Source organism: Ahaetulla prasina, chromosome 1 (assembly GCF_028640845.1).
Source record: "Ahaetulla prasina isolate Xishuangbanna chromosome 1, ASM2864084v1, whole genome shotgun sequence".
In the NCBI taxonomy this organism is placed as follows: Eukaryota; Metazoa; Chordata; class Lepidosauria; order Squamata; family Colubridae; genus Ahaetulla; species Ahaetulla prasina.
The window spans coordinates 77,446,623-77,472,134 of NC_080539.1; the positions used below are offsets into that span (position 1 = coordinate 77,446,623).

A 25,512-nucleotide genomic window follows, 5' to 3' on the forward strand; every position below is an offset into this window, starting at 1 on the left:
AGATAGGGAGTAAAGAAACGAACTACAATGAAGAAGTCTCTGGCTTCTTAAAAAATATGGGACGGGGGAAGGCTTCGCAATTACTTAAGAATATGTGTAGGACAACCATAGCCTCGACTGTAGATTGAATTGGTTAGTTAATAAAGAGCGCTTTTAGTGAGCTGCCAGGACTTATGCGCGGAGGAAAGACTGAGAACGGCGAGAAGGCTAAGGCAATGCGGCTCGTGCTTTCAGGATTGCAAACCGCGCGCTCCGGCGTGCGGTGCGAACGCTCCGTTGGTTTCCTTAGCAGCAAGGACAGCGCAAGGGGCTTCTGGCCTCTTCGCTTGCCCCGCCAGAATGCGCGAGTCTGTGCCCCTTTAGCCCGAAGTAAGTCTTGTGGAGCTCCATGCTCTTCGGTGCCAAATAAACTGTACCCGTTTGCAAGTTTAAAATATAAGCGGGTTGGCGTTTCCGTGAAGTCAAGCTGGGCTTGCAGGCTTCCTTTGCACCGCCTGCAGTACCTGCGCACCTCAAACTAAAGGAGTGTGTCCTTGAATCGGTAAAACTACCAGCCAAGTCCCGAGCTTGCTTTTTTTTTTTTTTTAGTAGTAGTAGTAGACAATAGCTGGTAAGTGCTTCTATCTGTAGTGGCCGCTGCTTCTCTTTAAGATAATCAGATAAGATAACCTTTATTGTCACTTTTTATTATTACCACTTTTTCTGCGTACACACTGGCATACATTAAAAATGAAATTTTGATGCGTACTGTCAAAAGAAAATGTATATATGTGTGTATGTATATGTTGTTAGTTGCGAAGTCGTGTCCGACCCATCGCGACCCCATGGACAACATTCCTCCAGGCCTTCCTGTCCTCTACCATCCTCTGTGGAGTCCATTTAAACTCATGCCTACTGCTTCAGTGACTCCATCCAGCCACCTCGTTCTCTGTCGTCCCCTTCTTCTTTTGCCCTCAATCTTTCCCAGCATTAGGCTCTTCTCCAGTGAGTCCTTCTTTCTCATTAGGTGGCCAAAGTATTTCAGTTTCATCTTCAGGATCTGGCCTTCTAAAGTATAAAGTATATACGCACATATATACACACACATGCCATACACATACATGTCCTATAGGTGTGCTATAGAATCACAGCCCATTTTGAATAAATAATGGAAAAAATAATGTTATGTATGTATTTAATATGATGGATAATATCTTTCTGTAGTCATTATGATTAAAGTTGGCCTTTCCCTTGCCACTCATTACTACATAGGGCTGACCTGGTTTTATCCTGTAAAGCAGGGGTCCGGGTACAGCCCACCAAAGCCATTAATCCAGCCCGCGTGGGACCACGAGGCTGCCCCACCTACCCACTGACCCCCACCTGCCTTCTGGAGACCAGGGAAGCCAAAAAGGAGATGCGCAGAGGCCTTGGGGCCAAAAAAGGGCCCATTTTTGGTCTCACAAGCCTCCAGGGAGAGGGAGGGAGAGACACACACACACACAAATCAGTAAAGAAAACAGGATGTGAACTTATTTAGATTAGATGTTTTGGATGCCAGCTTTTGATACGTTAGTTATTGTAGCAATAATAACAATAGCAGAAATTGAATTGAATTGAATTGAATTGAACAAGTGTGATTGGACACACAAGGAATTTGTCTTGGTGCATATGCTCTCAGTGTACATAAAAGAAAAGATACCTTCATCAAGGTACAACATTTACAACACAATAATAGTCATAGGGTACAAATTTAACACTTAATGATACAATACTTAATGATAGTCATAGGGTACAAATAAGCAATCAGGAAACAATCAATATAAATATAAATAATAAGGATATCAGCAACAAAGTTACAGTCATACAGTCATAAGTGGAAGGAGATGGGTGATGGAAACGATGAGAAGATTAATAGTGCAGATTTAGTAAATAGTTTGACAGCGTTGAGGGAATTATTTGTTTAGTAGAGTGATGGCCTTCGGGAAAAAACTGTTCTTGTGTCTAGTTGTTCTGGTGTGCAGTGCTCTATAGCGTCGTTTTGAGGGTAGGAGTTGAAACAGTTTATGTCCAGGATGTGAGGGATCTGTAAATATTTTCATGGCCCTCTTCTTGATTCGTGCAGTATACAGGTCCTCAATGGAAGGCAGGTTGGTAGCAATTGTTTTTTCTGCAGTTCTAATTATTCTCTGAAGTCTGTGTCTGTCTTGTTGGGTTGCAGAACCAAACCAGACAGTTATAGAGGTGCAGATGACAGACTCAATAATTCCTCTGTAGAACTGGATCAGAAGCTCCTTGGGCAGTTTGAGCTTTCTGAGTTGGCACATATTCATTAAAATAAGCACATGTTCATTAAAATAGCACATATTCATTAAAATAAGCCAAAAGCTAATAAAAATTCACAATAGAAGGGGAGAATTTTAAGAGAACTGATCAATTGCCTGAATGATGCACAAAATTAAATTTATTAAATCTTAGCTTAGTCCCTGTGAAGTTTCAACTTCTCTAAATGCCATTTGAATAACATACAAAAATGAATAGTTGGAAAAGTATTTCACATATTAAAACTGATTATTTGAGGATATATCATGTTTCTTTTTATACAGGTTTTTCCACTTTATTGAGATGCCAGCACTTCAGTTCAGAAAATAAAGAAGCAGACAAAAGCCTCATGACTCCAATGCTGAAACATCTCATTATGAAAATAAAATCAACTGGTCCTATTACAGTTGCTGAATATATGCGGGAAGTTTTGACAAATCCACTGAAGGTATGATGACATATTAAATATAGAGAAGTCAGCTTTGTGGGATTAAAACAGACAGGAAGGCCGTGCAGAGAGTGGTGAGGATGGCAGAAAAGATTATTGGTAGTTCACGTGTTTCTATCCAGAACATAGCATATAAACGATGCTTGAACAAGGTCTGCAGGATTGGTATGCTACACATTCACTTCACGATCTGTTTTTCTTCTTACCTTCTGGGACAAGGCTTCATGGTATTCAATGCAGAACATCCAGATTCAGTCACAGTTTTGTTCCATATAGCATCAACTTTATGAACTCTCAAGCTTTCTCTTTCCGCTATGCATTATAGATAGATAGATAGATAGATAGATAGATAGATAGATAGATAGATAGATAGATAGATAGATAGAGGTATAGATATAGAAATATCCACTATAAGTATGTATATCCTTCTCCCGAAGGATCCCTGCTTGTCCCTTCTCTTCTACTCAAATAAATAGCCCTTTGTCATTTTAAAATATAAATGTTAAACAAGGGATTTTTGTTTTCTCATCTCAAACCTTATTTTTACATTATAGCAAATCTGCTATTACATCATTTCAGCTTCCTGTTTACCTTTGATAAATAATATTGCAAGGTGTGGAACCTTTCATGTATACTTTATCATTCTTAGAGAACGATTACAAATTTTCTGAATTAAAGCAGACTAGCAGAAGAATATAATCAAGGATTAAGATTCTGAGTGTTACAAATAATAAATAATTTGTTTTTTCTCTTTCCACAGGGGTACTATATGCATCAAGATATGTTTGGAGAACAGGGAGATTTTGTTACTTCACCTGAAATAAGTCAGATATTTGGAGAGGTAACTAAAAAGTACAGTTATTTTTTTCATGTGCATGATTATCTAAGTTATAAGCATTTAAGATAAAGAGCAAAGCAATAAAAGACCAAAATTAATTTCAAAAGCTTGGTGGAACTTAACAAGTAAAACTACATTTTCTTGATGCTGTAGCTTTTAGTGTCATTTTTGTCATTTATAAGAATTCTGCCTTGTGACAGCTGATTATAGATTATAAATGATAAAGTCTGAATATACAAGAATGTTCTTTTATTATTTATTTCTGGGCTTCAATGGTTTAACAGTTCTTGAGACATTGTGTTTTGTAACTGATAATTTTGTAATTAATTTAGAATTTGTTATATTTTTAATATTATTGAGATAATCTACTGTTTGAATTTCTACTTAAATGTTTTGACAACAATTGGTAGTGTGATTTTTTTTATATTCCCGTCATTAGTGCTCTGTTTTAGAGTACTCTGAGCTCAATCTAACTAAAGAAAGCTTCATGCCCTAATATAAAGTAATTACCTCATTTGATACATTTTCTGAGGTCTAAATTTCACTAATTGGAAAAAAAAATTCTACTCAGGCAAGTTTAGTAATATTGTTATACAGTATGTGAAAATCATAATCTTTTTTTAATAAATAAAATAAATAAGGAAAAATGTGGTTTTAAGCTATGCAAATAGAAATAGTTTAGAAATCACAAGAAATAACAGTTCCACTAAATTCTGATTTGGTCATACACCATTATGTCAGTTTTGGGGTTCAGCTGCACTAAAGAAATATTTCTAGAACTTGGAAGAGAGACACCACAAGGATAATTGGAGAGCTAGAAACAAATTTCTTCCACTAGTTGAACATTATTTCCAGTATTAGAACTAGTGATCTAGTCCAGGGGTCTCCAATCTTAGTAACTTTAAGGCTTGTGGACTTCAAATCCCAGAGTTCCTCAGCCAGCTTTGCTTTGCTGGCTGAGGAACTCTGGGAGTTGAAGTCCACTAACCTTAAAGTTTCTAAGGTTGGAGACCCCTGATCTAGTCTGCTTCCTTGGATGATTCCAAGGTCTATCCAATGCAGTCATAAACTATTTAACTCCCATAAACTCCAACATTAAATAATTTCATTATGTGCAAAATGGGTGGGGGGGGTACTTTCCCTGTGATTTATATATATTACATATACACACATGTATTACTCAGTTTATAAATGTGTCGAGTTTTGCAGCTAAAAAGGCTTATTTTTTTCTTCAGTTAATAGGTATTTGGTTTATTAGTGAATGGATGGCTACAGGAAAATCTCCAAAATTTCAGCTGGTAGAACTGGGCCCAGGAAGAGGTAGTCTTATAGACGATATTTTAAGGGTAAATAAAAACAGTCTTTTTGTGTATTGTACTAGGTACTAATGAACAAATTTGCTGAACTAATTTTCTGTTACATAATTTTTCAAAATTAAGTTCATTTGTTCGCGATTGTTTAAGCTTGCACAAAAATATAAACATACTTTCATACACCCACAAATTTGTATGCATTGATGAAGACTTTCTTAATGTGCATGTTTTGTAAGCTCTTACCTTATATACATTTGATATTTTCGTTTACACTAATGTATATTAGGCAAGAAAAAAGAAAAGCACAGGTGCAGTATATGAGGTACCTTGCTCAATAGTAGTAACTGTGAAAGGGATCTTGGAGTCCTAGTGGAGAACCATTTAAATATGAGCCAGCAGTGTGCAGCAGCTGCCAAAAAAAGCCAACACAGCCCTAGGCTGCATAAACAAGAGAGATAGAATCAAGATCACGTGTTAATACTATTTTATAATGCCTTGGTAAAGCCACCCTTGGAATACTGCGTTCAGTTTTGGTCGCCATGATGTAAAAAAGATGTTGAGACTCTAGAAAGAGTGCAGAGAAGAGCAACAAAGATGATTAGGGGACTGGAGGCTAAAACATATGAAGAACGGTTGCAGGAACTGGGTATGTCTTGTTTAATGAAAAGAGGGAAACATGATAGCAGTGTTCCAATATCTCAGAGGCTGCCACGAAGAAGGGGGAGTCAAGCTATTCTCCAAAGCACCTGAGGGTAGGACAAGAAGCAATGGGTGGAAACTAATCAAGGAGAGAAGCAACTAAAACTAAGGAGAAATTTCCTGACACTTAAAACAATTAATCAGTGGAACAACTTGCTTCCAGAAATTGTAAATGCTCCAACACTGGAAGTTTTTAAAAAGATGTTAGATAACCATTTGTCTGAAGTGGTGTCGTGATTCCTGCCTAAGCAGGGGGTTGGACTAGAAGACCTCCAATGCCCCTTCCAACTGTGTTATTCTAAATTCTAACATATTTTGTCTCAATATTGGATCACAAAACAGCACTTCTAAATTGAGAAAAGCATAAGCCAAAGTAAAAATGTCTTCCAATGTTGTCTATTTATTCAACTGTCAACTGTCTATTTGTTTAAGTGTCAGTCTTGTGCCATAGCTATGTGTTACTGACTTGTTTTTATTTAATTCTTTTTAATACAAAATAGCAGTAGAATTTTAGCATCTTTGAGCAGTTTACAACGTAGAAGCTTTACTTGCATATTGCCCCTAACAATCTGAGTGTCAAGGTTCCAGAAAAACCTCTGCATAAAAAAAAATCAGAAGCCATTGTCTTTCAGAGTTCTTTACTAGCATAAGGAAACTGGCACACGATGAGTGAAATTCCAAAACTGAACTTCCGGATTCTTTTCCCAGTTATACAAACCCCAAGAATCCCACCCCCCTAACTCCTTTGCTGGTCACATGGTCCAACGTTCTTCCACTTTATTCGAAACCTCTTGTTGCCACTCCTTCTGCAGATGTGAACACAATCCGACCTTGACCGCTTGAAGACTGTTATCATACCCCTCAACCCCCCTTCTTCCCCTCAGAGGAAAAATGTGGCAGCGTCTGGAAACCTAAGGCCTAGTATGGTTTCCAGGCCTGACACTGAGTCCTCATTTTTCCAATCTTGGAAAGATGGAAGCCTGAGTCAACCTTGAGCCCTTTCAGGATCGAATTCCAGGCTGTGGGCAGAGTTTGCATGCAATACTGCACTTTAACCACTTTAACCAGAATCAGTTTGTAGACATTCCAAACTATTGTATGCTACCTGAGAGATTTATCTCAGTGATATAGAACTGGTGTGGAGTGGGACACTGAGGCTAATGAGGTATTTAGCATATTGTGCTACATTTGCAAGAATAGGCAAAGCTTGAAAAAAGAAAGAAGAGAAAAAGGACAAAAAAGCATTAATTAAAACAAGGTAATGAGAGCAGCAAATAAATTTGAAAAAGATTAGATTTATCCAACCAAATAAATATGTTGGATTCTTCTTGTTTTCAAATCCAGTTTTAGGGGGGTGAATGAACAGACAGATACTAGATGTAAGCTGTAACAGTAATTCTCTGTACTCATAGGTTCTTACTCAGCTGAGTTCCATACTTGCTAACTGTGAAATTTCTATTCATTTGGTGGAAGTCAGTCCAAAATTAAGTGAAATGCAAGCATCAGTGCTGATAAAAGAGAAAGTAGAGTTGCCAGAAAATTCCAGTGCTTACATGCATGGAATTAGTAAGACTGGAATACCAATTTTCTGGTATAGAAACTTGAATGAAGTGCCAGAAGGTAAGACTATTTCATTTATTGCTTTTCAGTCAGTAGTTGAGACTAAGAATTATTTATTAGTCAATAGTTAAAATTAAGATAAATTTTGCAATGAAGGGAGATAATCTAGAGTTAAGGTACATGTAGCTATGGTTTGGCTTTAACGAGCATGAAAACATTTCGTTCAAAATATCCAATTAAACCCTTGAAAGAGTCAGTTGTTTATGTCTGTAAACACAGTTTTGCAGTAGACCTTCATTTTGTATTTAAGAATTATTTCAGGAAATGTTAAGCCTGTAACATCCTCTTGGACTTGTGTATATTTACATTCTATCAAGTTAGTTTTATTGATGTATAGCAATAGCAATAGTACTTAGACTTATATACTGCTTTACAGTGCTTTACAGCCCTTTCTAAGCAGTTTACAGAGTCAGCATATTGTCCCCAACAATCTGGGTCCTCATTTTACTCACCTTGGAAGGATGGAAGGCTGAGTCAACCATGAGCCTGGTGGGATTTGAACTGCTAAATTGCAGGCAGCCAGCAGGCAGCAGAAATAGCCTACAGTACTGCACTCTAACTAAATCTGTAATCTGAAGGTAACCAAATTAATCTAGAAGCCTTGATCCATTAAGGTTTCAAATAGGTATCGACTCTCAGTAACCATCTAGATCAGGGGTGTCAAACTCACGGGCCAGATGTGTCACATGCTGCCCCCACCCTATTTAGCGAAGGGGGAAAAAGTACCAATACATCACATGATGCCGCTGTGACGACACAAGTCTGACACCCCTGATCTAGATAGAAAGGTTCTCTCCAGCAGTCAACATTCATTGTTTCTCATTTGTCCATGCAGTTTTCTTGATAAGTAAAATAAAAGCACTTACTCCTGCAATATATATTGAAATATAATTGAGTACACTAAAATCATGATTTTAGTGATTTTGACTCATGATTTAGCTTAAATGGGTCATTCATAAAAATAGTTCCTAATAAAGATTTTGGCTGTATATTAAAGAAATTAAGGCATTTTTATTTTTGACTGATCCTTTTTTCCACTCTTCCTAGGCAATAGTTTTTATTTAGCACATGAATTTCTTGATGCGCTGCCTATTCATAAATTTCAGGTATGATCACTCACAAGATTTGGCTTTAAAATTTTTCAGTATTTTTATAATATTTGTTGAATATTTGTTATAGAAATAGGGACCTTATTAATATAGATATTTTTACTTTAAGATATCGTATTTTTCAGACTATAAGACACACTTTTGTCCCCACAAAAAGTTAGTGGAAATGTTGGTATGTCTTCTAAACTCAATATGGCCCTGTTTTTGGCCTCCCAAAATCCCCTCATGTCCCATTTGCCAAAAATGGGCCCGTTTTTATCAAAAAGTGGACACACAGAGGGTTTGGGAGGCCTGCAGAGTGCTCCTGGGGGCCAGGGAGGGCAAAAACCGGATGCACAGAGGGCAAAAACTTTTTTTTCTTGTTTTTCTCTTCGAAATCTAGGTCCGTCTTATACTCTGGTGCATCTTATAGTCCGAAAAATACGATAGCTATTATAATAAATTCTATGAGGAATGTATTGTGATACTTGCAAATAAGAAAAAAGTCACATCATTATTGAGAACTTTTCAATTATATATTCTTTAATATATAAGAAACCAGAGTTTTTATATAATATTAAATATATAATTACAGTATTGACATATATTCCAAGTGACTATACAATCTTATAAGTATACTTATTACATAAGTCACAAAACATAAAAGAATAATGTAATTATCGTGCACTGTAAAATACACTGCAGATTTTATGGACCCTCAGCAGATGAATTTGAGAAGCCCTATGCACAATCACAAATTCAAAAGAGGGAAAGATCAAATTCATGACTACAGATAGTCCTCAGTGCACAGCTGTAATTGTATCCACAATTTTGACGATAAGTCATGAAGGTCATAAAGCAGGACCTCACTCAATTTTATGACATTTTGCAGTGATTGTAAGCGAATGCTGCAATTGTTGAGCAAACCCATTATACAAAGGTCATCTGGTTATAGGTAATCCTGGCTTATTAGATGTGTTATTACTAACAAATGCTCCAGTACTTAGAATTTAGTTCTGAAATTGCAGGATTGTGTGTGCAGACTACCATTATAATTAATGTAGCTTCTGTGCTTTAGCAATTTTTTGCAACAAAATTTTGAAACGTGTACAGAGATATTTTGCCCTTTCTTCTTTTTTTCATGGTCTACAATCCACTTCAGAGATGCTGTTGTGCATATAGGCACATTTAAAAACAAAAATACTTCTAAATGTATAATTAAAGTTAAATTTGTATATGAAACTTTATCGTTAATTTAAATACTGAGCTGGAGATACACTTCATCGTACAAATTGCTAAATAAAAAACTTCCAATGTTAGTCTTTAAAACGTTTTACTTAACACCAGAATTAAAAATTATTAGTTTTTAATTTCGAGATTCATGTTTTAAACAAGCCTAATCAGAAGTAATAATCAGTATACTTATCCAATGAATCCATAGTATTTTATTTTGCCTTTTCAATTAACAGAAAACAGAAAATGGGTGGCGTGAGTTGTTTGTTGATATTGATCCAGAAGCTTCTGATAAGCTGCGATTTGTCCTTGCACTATCTGCTACTCCTGCCTCAAAATCCTTCATACATGTAAATTTCTGATTATTTTCATTCTATTTCTAGGTTATATAATCTGGTGGGTTTTTATTTTGAAATTTTGAAATTGTACTGTAATTCTATAATGGTCAAAGATCATCTTTCTTTAAAATGTATTTAGCTGAAGCAATCGTAACTGTTATAAATTCTTTCCAGCTGCTGTTTTATGCATTTCTCTTGTACTAATATGGAAAAGCTATGCCAGACAGAACTAAATGTGCAATATTCCTTTTTTGTTTTTAGAAAGGCAGTAATGGTCTATTTAATTCCCAGAAAAATATTGTCACCTTGATTTAATCAAAATGTTTAATAATACAATTAAATTAAAACGGATGTTATATATTCTAGTCAACATATGCATCAGAGTTAACTTCTTTATATGGATTCCTTTCAGGAATCCTTTACTAAGACAGGATGTAATTAATTTATTGCTATATTTCTTCTAAAGCTGTCTAGAAATTGAAGTTCTGTTGAAACATTCCTGTTCCCTTATAAACATGGTGCTTAGCAAGGAGAGTAATAATTCAAAAATCACTGTCCTTTGTATAAGATGTATATTGCAACATGGTATTATGGATTGTTTTAACAATTATAGTTCAACTTAAATTTTATATTAGGATCAAGAATCCAGAGATCATGTGGAAGTATGTCCTGATGCCGGTGTCATCATCCAGAAGCTTGCTTCTAATGTTGAAAACAATGGAGGAGCAGCACTGATTATAGATTATGGTCATGATGGAACCAAAACTGATACTTTCCGAGTAAGTTGATTTGTATAACTTCATTGTAGTTTGAATATGTTTATTTCAGTTGGGTGGTAGAAAGAAGAAGAGATACAAACTAACAGTACTTTCTATTCCTACCTACAAATATTCAGATTTATTGCAGTCTATTATAAGTCATTTATATTGAATGAAAAGTTACATCCTTTTAAAATAAAAATCGTAGATTTGGAAGGGGCCACTTATGCCATCACCTGTAAACTTGTGCTTAGTACAAAACACTAATGTAACCACAACAGATAATGTCCAACTTCTTCTTAAATTTGTCCAGTTAAAGGCAACCACTTTTCTTTTAATTGGTTCCATGTGAAACTGTTCTTATCGCTAGTATTTGCTATTCTGGGATAACAGAGATTGTGTGTTGTCTTTTTTTTTCTTCTATGCACTACCTCTTCTAGTACTCAAAGAATGCCTTGTCATCACCCTATTCTTTTTCATACAACTAAATATAGTTAAATCTCTCAATTTCTCCTTATGAGATTCAGCATCCATTCCCTACCTATTATTGCCTTTTGTTGTATCTGTTGCAATTTGTTTGAATCTTTCATAAAGCGGTGCACCCAGAATTGTGATGAAATCTAAGCAATGCAAGATACAGTGGAATTAGTATTTCCCATAATTTAGAAACTGTTCTTCAGTTTGTGTTTTTGGCAGCTCTGGGACATTGCTGATTCTATTCAGCTTGTGATCAGTGGCAATTTTAAGATGATTTTCACACATATTGTTCCCAGTCCAGATATTCCCCTTCGTATGCCTCTGCATTTTTTGATAAGCATTATTTCCCCTCTTCCTGTACAGGGAGAGTACATCCCTAGGACTGAGTCTTGTGGCCTCTCATTTAATATCTGATGTTAGAGCTCTGACTGTGAAAGGTTGCCAGCCCAGCTATCTAGAAGGAAAGCAGGAATGGGAAAAAATGTAAACATTTGTCTCCAATAGACAGGCCTGAATGCATGGAAGACTAGTTTAAAACCTCTCACTTCATAAAAGCAGAATTTGAAGTATGATTTGATATAAATTCTGTAGCTTTCTCCCCTCATCTCCAGGACTGTCAGTTGTGTTTTATGATTGCTATTCCAATATGCCAGATGCAGTGAAGTTTATATCTACATTTCATCCATGTCTTTGAAGAGCTTCCCACTCTTTTGAGCTGCTTGACATTTCACTCTTTATGAAGAACTATTGATTAGCTTCTTAGACTATGATCGTTGAGCCCACCTTAAATTCATTTTATAGACACACCATCAAGACAGACATATTAAGCTACTGTTTAAAAATGTCAAGGATAGCTTGTCAGATACTTTGCTGAAATCAAGATACTGTATACAACAATCACAAGAAGGAATTACTAATCAGAAAATGAAGTAAAATTATCCTGCTTTGTGGCTGCCCAATCCATAGTGGCTTCTGAGTATTGTGTGTTTCCAAGCACTTACTTAGTAATCACTTGCAATTTATTTTACATTTTCCCAGGTCAATACAGGCTGTCTGGTGTGCCTTTCCATTGATACTCTTCTCTCTCTCTCTCTCTCTCTCTCTCTCTCCCCCCCCCCATCCCCCAGATGAGGGTCATTTACCTCTTCAGTTGTCTGCTACTTCATGTTGTCTAGGATTTCTCAAACATAATTAATAAAGAGTTCATGAAACCATCCAAGTTTAATATTCTTGGATGCAATCCACTGGCCCTAAATATTTGAAATGATTTACATTGAATAGTCCCTTTGTTTCCTCAGACTCAAGTTAAATTTCAGATCTTCACAATTGCCTAGGTACCTACTTCCTTTTTAAGAGAGGACAGAATCAAATAAGAGTTGACTAATTTTCTATATTATATTTCACCCTTTAAAAAGTTTGGAAAATAATTTATTCTTTTAAAAAGGTACGATGGAAGAATCCTAATTCCCTGACAAATTGGGTAACAATAATCAGGACTCTCACTTCAAAAATAAAATTGACCACCCATAACCTAAGAGAGCATACAGGTGAACTTGTTTTATTTATTTTCTATTTTCAGGGATTCCGTGGTCATAAACTTCATGATGTATTTCTGTCACCAGGATCTGCAGATCTCACTGCTGATGTAGATTTCAGCTACTTGCGAAGAATGGTACAGAAAAGAGTAGCCACTTTGGGACCTTTAAAGCAAAAAGAATTTTTGAAAAATATGGGCATTGATGTTAGATTGCAGGTGAGGGCTAACTTTGTAATTAATTTGTTCATTAATAACCTGCTTTCGCCAAGAGCTCAAAGCAACTTACATAGGGAAACCCTTTCATTTTATCCAAACAACAACCCTATGAAGTAAGTTGGGTTTATATATATATATATAATGGGCCCCAAGCCAACTGTCAGAGCCACATCTTTAGGCCCTACGGAAAGATAGAAAATTTCCCGGCTGAAGGCAGATTGAAGATAGGTTTCTATCTTAACCACTGTTTCTTTTGTTCAGGAAAACAAAAGAAATCAACAGTTGTTTGGTCTTTTTAAATCATTGCTTTTGACTCTTGGATTTACTCAACAGACAGAACTGATAGCTAAAACTACATGATATATACAGATTGGGGAGGAGAGGAGTGAATATTGGGATGGGAAAATAATATCTTTTTTTAATGTAGGTTCTACTGCAGAATGCTGATGATGCAGTCACTCGAAGTCATCTGCTTCAAGGTTATCAAATGCTCATGGATAAAATGGGAGAACGCTTTTATTTTTTTGCCCTTTTACCTCATTATAGACTTAAGCCAGACCACTCACTTTCATCACCTGTTGCTGGCTTTGGAGAACTTTTATGGAAATGAATCCCAAATCAAAATATGCATTCTGGTAAAAATCTAGATTTCCCTAAGGATCTATACTTAGTTCTATTAGGAAGACAGTTGAGTTACCTTAACTGTGGAAGATTTCAATCATACTCCTGCAACATGTAGCCAATATAGGAAATCATTGATATGGTAAAATTAAAAATAAAACAATGCTGCTGAATGGTAGGAATTTTAGACGGAAAAAATGTACAATACTGTACTGTGAAAGGGTTTCATAATTAAAATTGGCTCTTTAATCCCCCCCCCCCTGAGAATTTCCAAATTTGTGGGATAATAATTTCACTGTTCTCATACACACCCTCTTTCTCTTCTCAACCTAGCAGTAGCTGCCTGCCAATCTGGGGCTTGCAACTTCCTGTTGGCTTCCCCATTGACAGCCACAGATTCAGTAAACAACAACAACCAGGACTGCAGGGAGTTGCCGTCACTAAGTGATGGGGCTGTGCTTTACGACTACATCGCTTAACAACAGAAATTCCAGTCTCAATTGTCATAAGAGAATTTATCATAAAACAGTTGAAATTTATGGAATTTGGGACAAAATTTGAAAAAATGATAGGAAAAATTTATACCAAACAAACAGCAAGAGTAATTATAAATCAGGACACTACAGAATAATTTGATATAACCAAAGGAGTTAGACAAGGGTGCCCACTGTCGCTACTTCTATTTATTTTAACTTTAGAAACCCTTTTGATGAAATAAGGGAAGATCAGGAAATAAAAGGCCTAAAAATTAAGAAGGAAGAATATAAGGTCCGGGCATTTGCCAACGATATGGTGTTTATTTTGGAGGATCCATTAGAATCAGGACCAAAACTGATAGAAAAAATAGAAGAATTTGGCGAGGTAGCGGGACTAAAGATCAATAAAAGCAAATCTAAATTAATAACTAAAAATCTCACAAAAAATCAGGAAAAAGAATTGGAAGATAGTATAACAATACAAACAACCAAGAAGATAAAATAACTAGGGATCTGGCTTACAGCTAAATGTTCCTCAATTAAGGAAGACAACTATGATAAAATTTTACAACAAATAAAAAAAGATCTAGAATCTTGGAAAAACCTACAGATCTCATTTTTGGAGAGAATCGCGATGATTAAAATGAATACACTGCCAAAAATACTATTTTTGTTCCTGGTTATCCCAATAAACGTCAGAAATTTTTTTTTGATACCTTAAATAAAATTGTTACTAAATTTATATGGCAAGGGAAAAGGCCGAGAATAAGACTTAAACTTCTACAGGACACATAAGACAAAGTGGGATTAACACTCCTAGAATGGGGATTATACTACCAAGCTTCCAGTTTAATCTGGTTAAAAAAATGAAAGAATTAAAAAATAAAAAAGTCTTAGCAATAGAGGGACACGACCTACAAGTAGGATGGCATGCATTCCTTTAGGATGAAAAATACAAAACACACAGCTACTTTAGAAGGCACATATTAAGGAACGCATTGCTACAAATGTGGTTAAAAATAAAAAAACAGCACTACACAAAAGTACCAAGGTAGATATCACCAACGGAAATATTAAAGCACCCAAATTTAATTGAGTTAGATAAGAGAATTAGGTATAGTGATATATTAAAAGAACAAGGAAATATGAAAACAAAACAGGAATTGGAACAAGATTTAGGTAGGGAAATTGATTGGTGGACATTTACACAAATTCAGTCTAAACATAAAGAAGACATAAAACTATATGGAATACAAAGCAAGCGGTATGACTTGGACAAAATTATACAAGGGACAGAGGAGAAATTAATTAGTAAGATATACAAATTCTTACTGCGATACAAGATGGAAGACAAAGTAGTTAAGGAAACAAGGATCAAATGGGCAATTTTTTTTTAACTATAATATAAAACTGGAGAGATGGGGAAAAAAGTTGGCAAGTAAATGCAAAATTAACTATGTCTGCAGCATTCAAGGAGAACCAGTTGAAGATGTTTTACAGATGGCACCTTCCGCCGGCAAGGATCGCTAAGATGTGTCTGAACAATTCACCAATTTGCTGGAAGTGTAACAAGATCTATGAAACATATTGTCATCTTTGGTGGACATGTCCGGCTGCAAAAAAGTATTAGGCCAAAATCAAAAAATGGCTAGAAAAAATAACGAACCAAGCAATTGATTGGAAATAGGGTGTTGGTCCTATTGTGAACACCTCTTCTCCAATGATGCAGAATGGGCCAGAAGTGGGTTGCTACAGTGTAATCTGCCCAGAGACTGAGTCAAAATTGTTGGCCATGCCTCCTCTTGTGACCGTTGGCCCCAGTTTTCAGTGAAGATAGCCTGAAAGAGAAGCTCAGCCAAAAGTTAGTAAGGACCGGCTCCAGGGCCCCTAAGGTTGGGTGGGGCTGGCCCATTCTGCATCATTGGAGAAGAGGTGTTCAGAGTAGGACCAATGCCCTTTTCTCCCAATGGAATGTGGAATGGGCCAGAAGTGGGACATACCAAAATTTGGCTGTCCTAAGGGTGGGATGGAGTGGGGACTGGAGCTGGAGCCCCCAGGGCCAAATGAACCTGTTGAAGGACCCTCCTCCCAAATGAAGCTTCTGCAGAAGCATATACGTCCAATTTATAATGCCTTATAAAAGGCGAAGAAGTCAAGTGGCCGCCCTGCAAATTTCCTCGAGGGAGGCTTGCGTGGCCCAGGCAGTGGTGCTAGCTGCACCTCGTGTTGAGTGCACAGTAATGCGCTTGGGAACAGGCAGTGCCTGACTTTCATAAGCCTGGGCGATACACGCTCTGATCCAGCAACTGATAGCTGAAGGGGACACCTTAGTGCCCAGTGAAGTCGGCTGGAATGAAACAAAGAGAGCCTCAGACTTCCTGGTGAGCGCAGTTCGATTGATATAAATTTTAAGGGCCCGTCAAACAACCAAGGTATGCCACATTTTCTCCAAGGCATGGGAAGTCCGAGGACAGAAGTTAGGCAATATGACGTCCTAGGCTCTGTGGAACAAGGAGTTCACCTTGGGAATGAACGAGGGGTCAAGTCGCAAAACGACCTCGTCTGAATGGAAAATACAAAGATGGTCCCGCACAGAAAGGGCCACCAGTTAAGAAATAGGCTGTGCCGACGTGATGGCCACCAGGAATGCCACCTTAAGGGCTCGCAGTGTGCAAGGGCTCGAAGGGTGGTAGAGTCAGTTCCTTTAACACCCTGGGTAAGTCCCAGGTAGGGTATCTGTGAACAACCAGAGGACGGATGTTACTTGCCCCCCGCAGGAATCTGCGGATGACTGGATGGTGCGCCAGCAGCTCCGTCTGTCCTCTACAAGATGATGGAAAGGGCCACCACTTGTCTTCTGATAGTGTTGTGGACCAGCCCTTGTCGAGTCCATCCTGCCCAGTTTAAGGGCTTCCTTCATGAGAGCGGGTACTGCCGTGGCGGTTGACGTGTGCCTTTGCAGCAACGTCCGTCAGTATGAGTACGTGATGTCCCTGGACGGAGCTCTGAAATTGTCTCAGAGCCAGATGGATCGCCCTCAACTCCAATCAGTTTATGTTGTTTGCTAGGTCCTGTGGGGACCAGCGACCTTGAGCCATTTGGGAGTCGAGGTGGGCTCCCCAGCCATAAAGGCTGGCGATTGATGTCAAAACTATCCTCTGGGGCTCCTGAATGGGGAAACCCGTCGAGGGCTGATGACTCCCATCAGTGGAGGGACTGTCTCACCAGGACTGTCTCACAAGGAACCGTGGTCCTTGTCTGAAAATGGCCGTTGACTTACCTGATACGCCCTTTCTTGGAAAAGGGGGGACGGCAGTCAGGCATGGGTTTAGCCTCCTGTCTGCCTTTAGGACCGAGTCTGCAGATCTTTGAAAGTCCCGCCTCCTGTGCTGTTCTCCAGCTTTTCAGCAAGGATGTCGACGCAGACTGACGTGTCGTACTGAAATGAGAGAGAATTAGTGTCCACCCACCCCAACAACCCCAGGTCGGCCCTTCGCACAGGTGGGGCTGACTGCCGTTCCCCCCTTTCCAAGAAAGGGCGTATCAGGTAAGCCAACAGCCATTCTCCATGTCGGGCATGGAGACGTACCAAAGCTCGATGTCCTATCGGGAGGGAGAAGGGCGACTTGCCACCGCCAAGTCCAGGTGTACCACCTGTAGCACCCGCCAACCGAAGGAAGCGTCAGCTGATGCATACGAGTCCAGTTTATAATGGCGGATGAATGGAGTCAGGGTGACGAAGCCACTGCTCTGCACACCTCCTCTAGGGGTGCCTGAGTAGCCCAGGCTGCCGACGTCGCGCTCCTGGTGGAGTTGGCTGTGATATGTCGCGGCACCAACAGTGCCTGCCTCTCGTAGGCCATGACAATGATGGATCTGATCCACCTAGCCAAGACCACCTTGGTAACACCTGTGCCCATGGAAGCTGGCTGGAAGGAGACGAACAGGGCCTCCGTCTTCCTGAAGGGTGAGGTACGGTCTATGTATATCTTGAGAGCCTGTCTAACATCGAGCGTGTGCCAAATGCGCTCCAGATGGTGGTTAGGTCTCAGGCAAAAGTTAGGAAGCACAAGTTCCTGTGTTCTGTGGAATAGAGTGTTTACCTTAGGGAGAAATGTGGGGGCGAGCCACAGGACCACTGTCCCTGTGGAAAACGCAGAGATCCTGACAGACCAAGAGAGCCAAAAGTTCCGATACCCGGCGGGCCGAGGTGACGGCCACAAGAAACAATACCTTGAGCAACAGGAACCGAAGTGAAGCCTCCCTGAGTGGTTCGAATGGGGCACTAGTCAAGACGGTCAGAACCTTATTCAAATTCCAGGTCGGAAACTGATGGACCACTGGAGGTCTAAGGTTAGTGGCCCCTCTCAAAAAAGTTGTGAATCAAAGGCTCCCTGAAGAGGGAAGATGATGAGCCACAGGTCCAGACCGAGGAAATCGCCGCCACTTGGCTCCGAAGGGTATTGGGGGCAAGGCCGGAATCAAAGCCATCCTGTAGAAATTGCAACAAGTGCACAATGGACACCAAGGTAGCTTCCAGACCACAGGAAGTGCACCAGGAGGCAAAGGTGCGCCAAGTAGCCTCATAGATCCACTTGGTAGAATCCCACCGGGCCGCTTGGATTGTTGAGATGACCCTGGCGGGAACATTGGCCTTAGCTAGGAGGAGCCACTCAACCTCCAGGCGGTGAGGCAGAGCCACTGGGGTTCTGGGTGCAGGAAGGGCCCCTGGTACAAGGCAATCCTGTCATCCAGAATTCTCCATGGTTCTGACACTGAGAGCGCTATCAGGTCCGCGAACCAAGGCCTCCTGGGCCAATACGGGTCTATCAGAATTAACTCCGCTCGTTCATCCAAGAGCTTCCGGACCACCCTGGTGATCAAGGGAAGAGGGGGAAAAACGTAGAGGAGACCAGGAGGCCACCGGCTGCACAGGACATCAACAGCTTCCACCCCGTATGACGGGAAACGGGTAAAATATTGTGGAACCTGATGATTGGTTGAAGAGGAGAAAAGGTCCACCAGCGGACAACTAAAGGGGGATGACAGTTCGGTGAACAGAGCCAGAGTCAGAGACCATTCTGCTTGGTCTATTATGCTGCGGCTAAGAGAGTCCTCTCTGGTGTTGGCAGCCCCCGAAATGTGAGCCGCTTTCAAAGACCGAAGCTGGGACTTCACCCAATGCCCGAAGCAATCAGCAAAGCAATCAACAAGGCAATCTTGCCAGAGCGAAACGTCACATCCGATCCAGGCAGGACCGAGTCGAAAACCTGGAGGGCAGCACAGGAGGCGGGGCTTTCAAAGATCTGCAGACTCTGTCCTAAAGGCAGACAGGAGGCTAAACCCATGCCTGACTGCCGTTCCCCCCAACATGGAAAATTGGCAGTGCCCGCTTGTTGATACGGTAGTAGGAGCCATTGAAGGCTCTGGGCGTGTAGCCGAGCCCATGGCACAATTTGTATGCAAGAGATCATTTTGCCTAGTAGTTCAGATAGTGTGGCCTAGGAATCTTGCGGTGCCGCAGAACCTGAACTACTAAGGCCCATAGGCTGTCCCTCCGTTCCTGGGACAGGAAGACCTGCCCCAGGGCGGAATCTATGATGGCTCCGAGGTGGTTCAACCTGGTGACTGGTATCAGATGACTCTTTGGGTAATTCACCAGAAACCCATGGTCCTGTAAGGTTTGTATTGTCAAGTCTAGGTGTTGTGTCACTTCTCGGAGAGAGGAGGCCTGAATCAATATGTCGTCTAGATAATCCTGCAGTCTCACCCTGGATAGTCACAGGTGGGCTGCTAGGGCTGCTAATACTTTTGTGAAGCAGCGCGGGGCCGAGGTCAGGCCGAAGGGCAGGGCATAGTATTGAAGGTGGCAACCCGCATAACAAAATCTTAGGAATCTCTGATGATCTGGTAAGATCCTGATGTGAAGGTACGCTTCCAACAGATCGATTGAGGCCATGAAATCTCCGGGACGAATCCCTTGCAAAATTGAGAGAAGGGAACACATTTTGAACCTCTTGTAGACCAAGTTGGTGTTGAGGGACTTTAGGTCCAGAATTGCCCTCCAGCCCCCCGAGCACTTCAGTACAACAAACAGGATGGAATAAAACCCATCTCCATTGTTCTAGCAGAACTAGTTCTACTGCTTTTATGTCTAGGAGGTGCTGAATCGCACGTTCCATCAGATCCCGCCTTAAACTGTTGTTGAAGACAGGGCATTGTATGAAGCGGTCGGGTGGGCTGGAGAGGAACTCCAGCGATAGTCCTCGCCGAATGGTCACGAGGACCCAACTGTCTGTTGTTATGCGGTCCCACTGGTCTACATAGAGGCTCAACCTCCCTCCAATTGCAGAGTTGGGGGTAAGTCATTTTTGTCTGCAGAACTGGCGGTTGCCAGACCCGCGAAAGGGACATCTTTGAGTGCCAAATTGACGGGATTGGTTACAAAAGGAAGATTTGTCGGGTTGACACCCCGCTCCCTGTACATAGGGGTGTTGCTGAGAGGAGCCCTCCTGTGGATTGAAATGAAAGGGCTGTCTGCGATAATAAGGGGCAGCACGCCTATCCGCTCTTCTAATCGCAGAAGGGAGCACCTTTTGCTTATCCTTATCCTATATACTAGTAGGGGTTCAAGAGACAAAACAGTTTGGCACCCAAATATGGGGAAGATGCCAGCCTCCATTTGGCCTTAAATTCGGCTGGCCACTGTTGGAGCCATAATAGCCTCCTGGAGGTGACCGCTGATGCCAGGGCCCTAGAAGAAAATTTGGCAGAATTTAATGTCGCATCTGCTGAAAATTGAGCAGCAACAATGATCTTGTTGAGGTCCTGATGAAGGCGAACCTCGCTAGGCGACAATCTGGCCTGCAATTCCTGAAGCCAGATCAGTTGAGATCGATTGAAGAAGGATGCCGCCGTGGAGGCCTGTATGGCCCAGGCAGCCGCCTGGTACGTTTTCCTAAAGGATAATTCCAATTTTTTCTCCTCTGGCTTTAGGCTCTCAGAGGGATCCCCGGCCAAATAAGAAGAGGGAGAAGCCAGGGCAGCAATCGAATGTTCTACGGAGGGTACCTGCAATAGTTGAGCCAATTGAGGTTCCATGTTATAATTTTGTCTTTCCGAACCACTGGGAGTGAGAAGAGATGCCAGGCTGCTCCACTGGTTGCAAACTACATCCGTGAAGAGCTTGGGAGCAGGAATGTAGAGTTGTTGAGCAACACCTAGGACTCGGATGGTCTGCCTAGGACACACCTAGGACTTGCCAGCACCGGTATTCCAAGTCTGATGGTAATGGAAGAAACCTCCGCAGCTCTTTAGAAGCAAAGCGGGGGGGTACGGCGTGAAAGCACTGCTTTAAATTGAAGCCCGCTCCTCAGCTGATAGCTGCAAGATCATCGGGCAAGAAAGCACATCCCATGCTAGCTGCTACCCTAGTCGGCGGGGTAGGCTTCTAAATGCTGTCCGATCCACAGGAGCAAGATGACTAGCTAAAATCCGACTCCTGAGGAAACGACGTGGAGCGGCTAGATAATGGCCATCGCATATTGGGCGCCTTCGGCGCTGCCACTAAGTCTAAGCACAAGCCGGATTAGTGCCCTGCGGCTGGAGGCTGGGGCCGAATTCCTGAAGCTGCCTCCCCTCCCAAATGGATGTCCAGCGGGTTGGTGGCCAAGCGGCCGTGTCCGTGAAAGACAGCTGAAGCTGCTTCTGCTTTTATGCAGTGCTGTCAAACGCTAGCACAAGGGTAGAAGCCAGGGAATGATGACAGAAACGGAGCAGGGAATGAAAAAAACCTGAATCTTGAATTTTCCTAAGGTCCAGAAGTGAATTGAACAGGAGCAAATTGAAAAGGTGTCTCTGCTCAGATGACTGAGTCAAAAACTGGGGCCAAAGGTCACAAATAATTTTGGCCAGTCTCTGGGCAGATTGCACTGTAGCAACCCACTTCTGGCCCATTTCGCATTCCATTGGGAGACATTCTTGTTAAGAATATTTACCAGACATTATACCAAAGACATAAAATACCTAATCTTACATATCGTTACGACAGCAAGAATTTCATACGCACAAAATTGGAAAAAAGGAAATACAACAACAGAGGAAGAAAAGATAAAAGAAAATTTTAGATTGTGGCGAGATGGACAAATTAACAAAAGAAATTAAAGAAAAGGAAGATACAGAACATTATGTAATATGGGATAAATGATACAAGTGGCTGGAGACTAGAAAAAATGAATAGTGATGAAACAAAACAGTTATAAAAAGGGAATGTACGTTATGTGTTTTGTGTTTGCTGTGTTGTGTTGTGTTATAAACTTATTTTTTTTAAAAAGGAGAAGGATTACCTGTATATGGCTATTAGCGAGCAGGTTATATTCAGAAAACAGAGAGCTAGTACAAATCAAGTAACTTTTCATTTGTAAATGCAGCTCTATACTATTTTGTTGTAATAAATGGTTAATGTATTAATATGATATGTAATTCATTTCAGAAAAATGAAGGACAGAAAACGATATAAGCACTGGCTCATTCTTGCTTTTTAACATAAGCAGCCTGTCCTAATTTCTGAGGTCTCCTTCCTAAATTCCACAACTATTATATCATGCTTATAATAATAAAACATCCAACATGTCTTGGCTAAACAGGCTATTCAAAAAGGTTGCAACTCAAGTTTGCTACAAGCTATTGCCAAGAATATCATTAAAAACACTAGCTGTTGTCTCATATTTCACTTCAATAGTGCATCTTAGTGAGCTTAAGGAAAAATCTAGAACTGGATCAAATTTCACATAACAGATTCAAACTAACTTGACAATATTGTAATACTAATCATTCTAATATATTTCAATAGATCTCTTACCACAAGTCTTTTTATGAATAGAAAAAAACACAGTAGGGAAATAAAATTTATTTCAAGCTTAGAGGATATTTACAAACAATGAGATATATAAAAATATAAAAAGTACTTGACAGTGTCTTTTGAGACTATAGGTTTTACTAAAGTATTTTCTAGAATCAATACAGCACTATTTTTCGATGAATGCAACTTACCTCACAAAGAAATATTAATGCTAATGCAATTCTGGGTACAAATTCATCCAGAACAAATGCCAATTTAAAGTTTTGATGCAGTAATTTAGGCATTCAAAGGAACAGTTTAAGAATGCTAGCTATGCAATTTTATTGTAAAGTGTGTGTAACAGCTTTATAGAATAAAAACATTCCAGTTATTTTTTTCTTTGGCCCCAATAACATTTGTATTCTTGTTCTACTGCTATAAAACATTGTTATCCTGAAAACAAAAGAATAACCTAACAGGCATAACATGAAGTACATTCTCTAGAAGTGACTTGTAACTATTTAAATTATAGGTATTCATACTACATACTCACTTGGAAGTAAGTCCCATTGAACTCAGTGGGATATATTTCTAAGGAGACATATACAATAGCCCTGTTAATGAATACCACTGGGGACATCTGAATTTATAAATTTATAAAAATGTCACGGAAAACAGATACGTTCAGTTCTAATAGAGATTAGGCTGTGATTTAGCTTGCTTGGACATTTTCAGTCTAAGAGAATATTTTAAACTATTCCATGTCAACTTCCAGCATATCTTTAAGTACTTTTGAATATTATCTTTCAATCAGTAAGATATATTTATCATCCCCCATCTCTGCAGTGGATGTCTTTTCCAGCCCTGACTAACATCTAATGCAGGCAAGGTAGCAGTTGGCAAATTATTAGTTCATTAGCTAGAAAAGAGAAATATGTTTTTTCTTGATTTAATTCTGATTAAGACTATACTTCTGTATGTCTTTCTCAGTACAGTCCCTCAATTTTTCCATCATTAATTATTAAATGATAAGGAGTCAATAAAATACTATTCTTCATTCTGCATGAACTCATTCTGGTTGTTACTACTGATGAGGATAAAAATGAATTGATGAGGTTATAATTTTCTGCATTTTACTTCCCATCATCTTGAAAAAGGTTTGTCAATTACAAACTATCTGAAATTGGGATATTAGAAAATGCTACAACTGAAAATAGGAGTGTTTGGCTAACAGACAAACCAATATAAAAATATTAAAAGGAAACTATATTCTTTTCAAATTAAATAATGCATTATATTCTGTTTAAGCTTTCTCATATTAAATGCTTCAATTATCTATTTTTCTAGCATCTAATCTTTTAGAGAATTGCACTCAGAAAGTGACTACAAACCTGCTAGAAAGGTAGAAAAGTTACAAAAGCATTTTTATTTTGGAATGCTTAGGTAATAAAATTACCAAGGAATCTTGCAATTAAAAAAAAGATATATGCAGAGATGAGAACACATTGTCAGAACTTCAACTTAAGTTGCAGTAGCTTGTACAATGTGTATGGTATTCAGGTACTATTGCTATTCTGCATTCCCATAGCTTAACAAACTGTTTTATTGAATTATATGCCTCAATTTTTCAATTTTGCACTTGAAAAGGATGTTTGCAAAGTTTCATGAAGTTTTGTACTCAAGACATTTCAGAATGAAAAGTTTTGCATATTTTTAGTTTTTGGTCATGGCATATATGTTCATGATTCTTTATAGCTTCCTTATAAATGTTATCTAAATACCAGAAAATAGTATCTTTGCCTAAATAGATAAGAACTAGAAAACATTAAAAATTGTTACTGTGTAAATTACAAAAAAAAAGAATAAAATTCACATACATCAAGTCTCTGTGTACATAAGCTGTCAGTAACATCTCTGTGATGTACCAATAAGGCAATATTACAGAAATACTTCATGGTGTTTAACTCAGTGCTGGATGATATTCATAATCATAGAAAGTAGAAAGATAAAGATGCTTCCCAGATGTCCATCCGCAAAGTGATGCAGGATCTTGCCTTCATAGCTTTAGACACGGAATCATTTGAACAATCAAAAGCATCAATTGTTCCAAAGTATCAGAACTTGGTTAAAATGCTTTTTCCAATGAATCATGGATCTTCCTCCATATCATCTGGATTGGGAGCCATAATGAAATGTTTGGGATATACAAGATTGTGCTCATATGCATGTTCTTCCCAGCGAGCGTCATCGCTCTCATGGGTAATGTAACGCTCTCCAATGCGAGTTTCAAACTCCCGAAGATCAAGCCATGTTTGATAATCCTGCAAAGAGAAAAAAACTTAATGGAAAATTTAACAATATTCAAAATACAGTACAAACTCATTTCCCAATGACCAGATGTATTTGTGACAATAATTTCCATTTGCTTTGGCCTTTCCAAGCAAAAGAATATTCTTAATAGAGAATTTATTCATCTTAAAAACAAAATTATGCATAATATTTTAAACCAGAAGCCAGATTGGATACCTGGTAAAACAGCTGACTAAAAAAGAACAGAAAATATAAACTAGTAAAATACATGGGATAAGTTAGGCAATGTTACAGATTTTACAGAATAGATTTGAATTGGGGGGTTTAAAGAAAAAGCTATACCAAAAAAAGATGAGAATTAGTGTTGCTTTATATTTTTAACCGTTATGTACCCAAGGCC

The 25,512-nt window shown here is 39.3% G+C and overlaps 2 protein-coding genes across 9 annotated transcripts in view; one reads left to right on the forward strand and one right to left on the reverse strand.

Annotated features, from left to right (window-relative positions):
* The first annotated feature begins 65 nt into the window (after positions 1-65).
* Positions 66-22,866, forward strand: NDUFAF7 (NADH:ubiquinone oxidoreductase complex assembly factor 7). 4 transcript variants are annotated; one of them, XM_058164728.1, is made up of 10 exons: positions 66-369; positions 2,586-2,749; positions 3,510-3,590; positions 4,823-4,933; positions 7,012-7,219; positions 8,267-8,325; positions 9,777-9,890; positions 10,514-10,657; positions 12,693-12,785; positions 13,294-14,568. In XM_058164728.1, the coding sequence occupies exons 1-10, from the start codon at positions 174-176 to the stop codon at positions 13,474-13,476; spliced, it is 1,353 nt and encodes a 450-aa protein (XP_058020711.1). In that variant the 5' UTR covers positions 66-173; the 3' UTR covers positions 13,477-14,568. The 4 variants fall into 4 exon arrangements, with proteins under 4 accessions (XP_058020711.1, XP_058020719.1, XP_058020704.1 ...); XM_058164736.1 differs by lacking the exon at positions 13,294-14,568 and adding an exon at positions 20,960-22,866 and having other exon boundaries at positions 67-369; positions 12,693-12,866; XM_058164721.1 differs by having other exon boundaries at positions 76-369; positions 12,693-12,866.
* The window catches only part of PRKD3 (protein kinase D3), a 50,124-nt gene continuing 47,467 nt past the window's right edge, over positions 22,856-25,512 (reverse strand). For all 5 annotated transcript variants that reach the window (XM_058164699.1, XM_058164708.1, XM_058164691.1 and 2 more), the window contains one exon: positions 22,856-25,123. In XM_058164699.1, the coding sequence (XP_058020682.1) occupies positions 24,950-25,123 (174 nt within the window). In that variant the 3' untranslated portion in view covers positions 22,856-24,949. The remainder of the gene's footprint in view (positions 25,124-25,512) is intronic.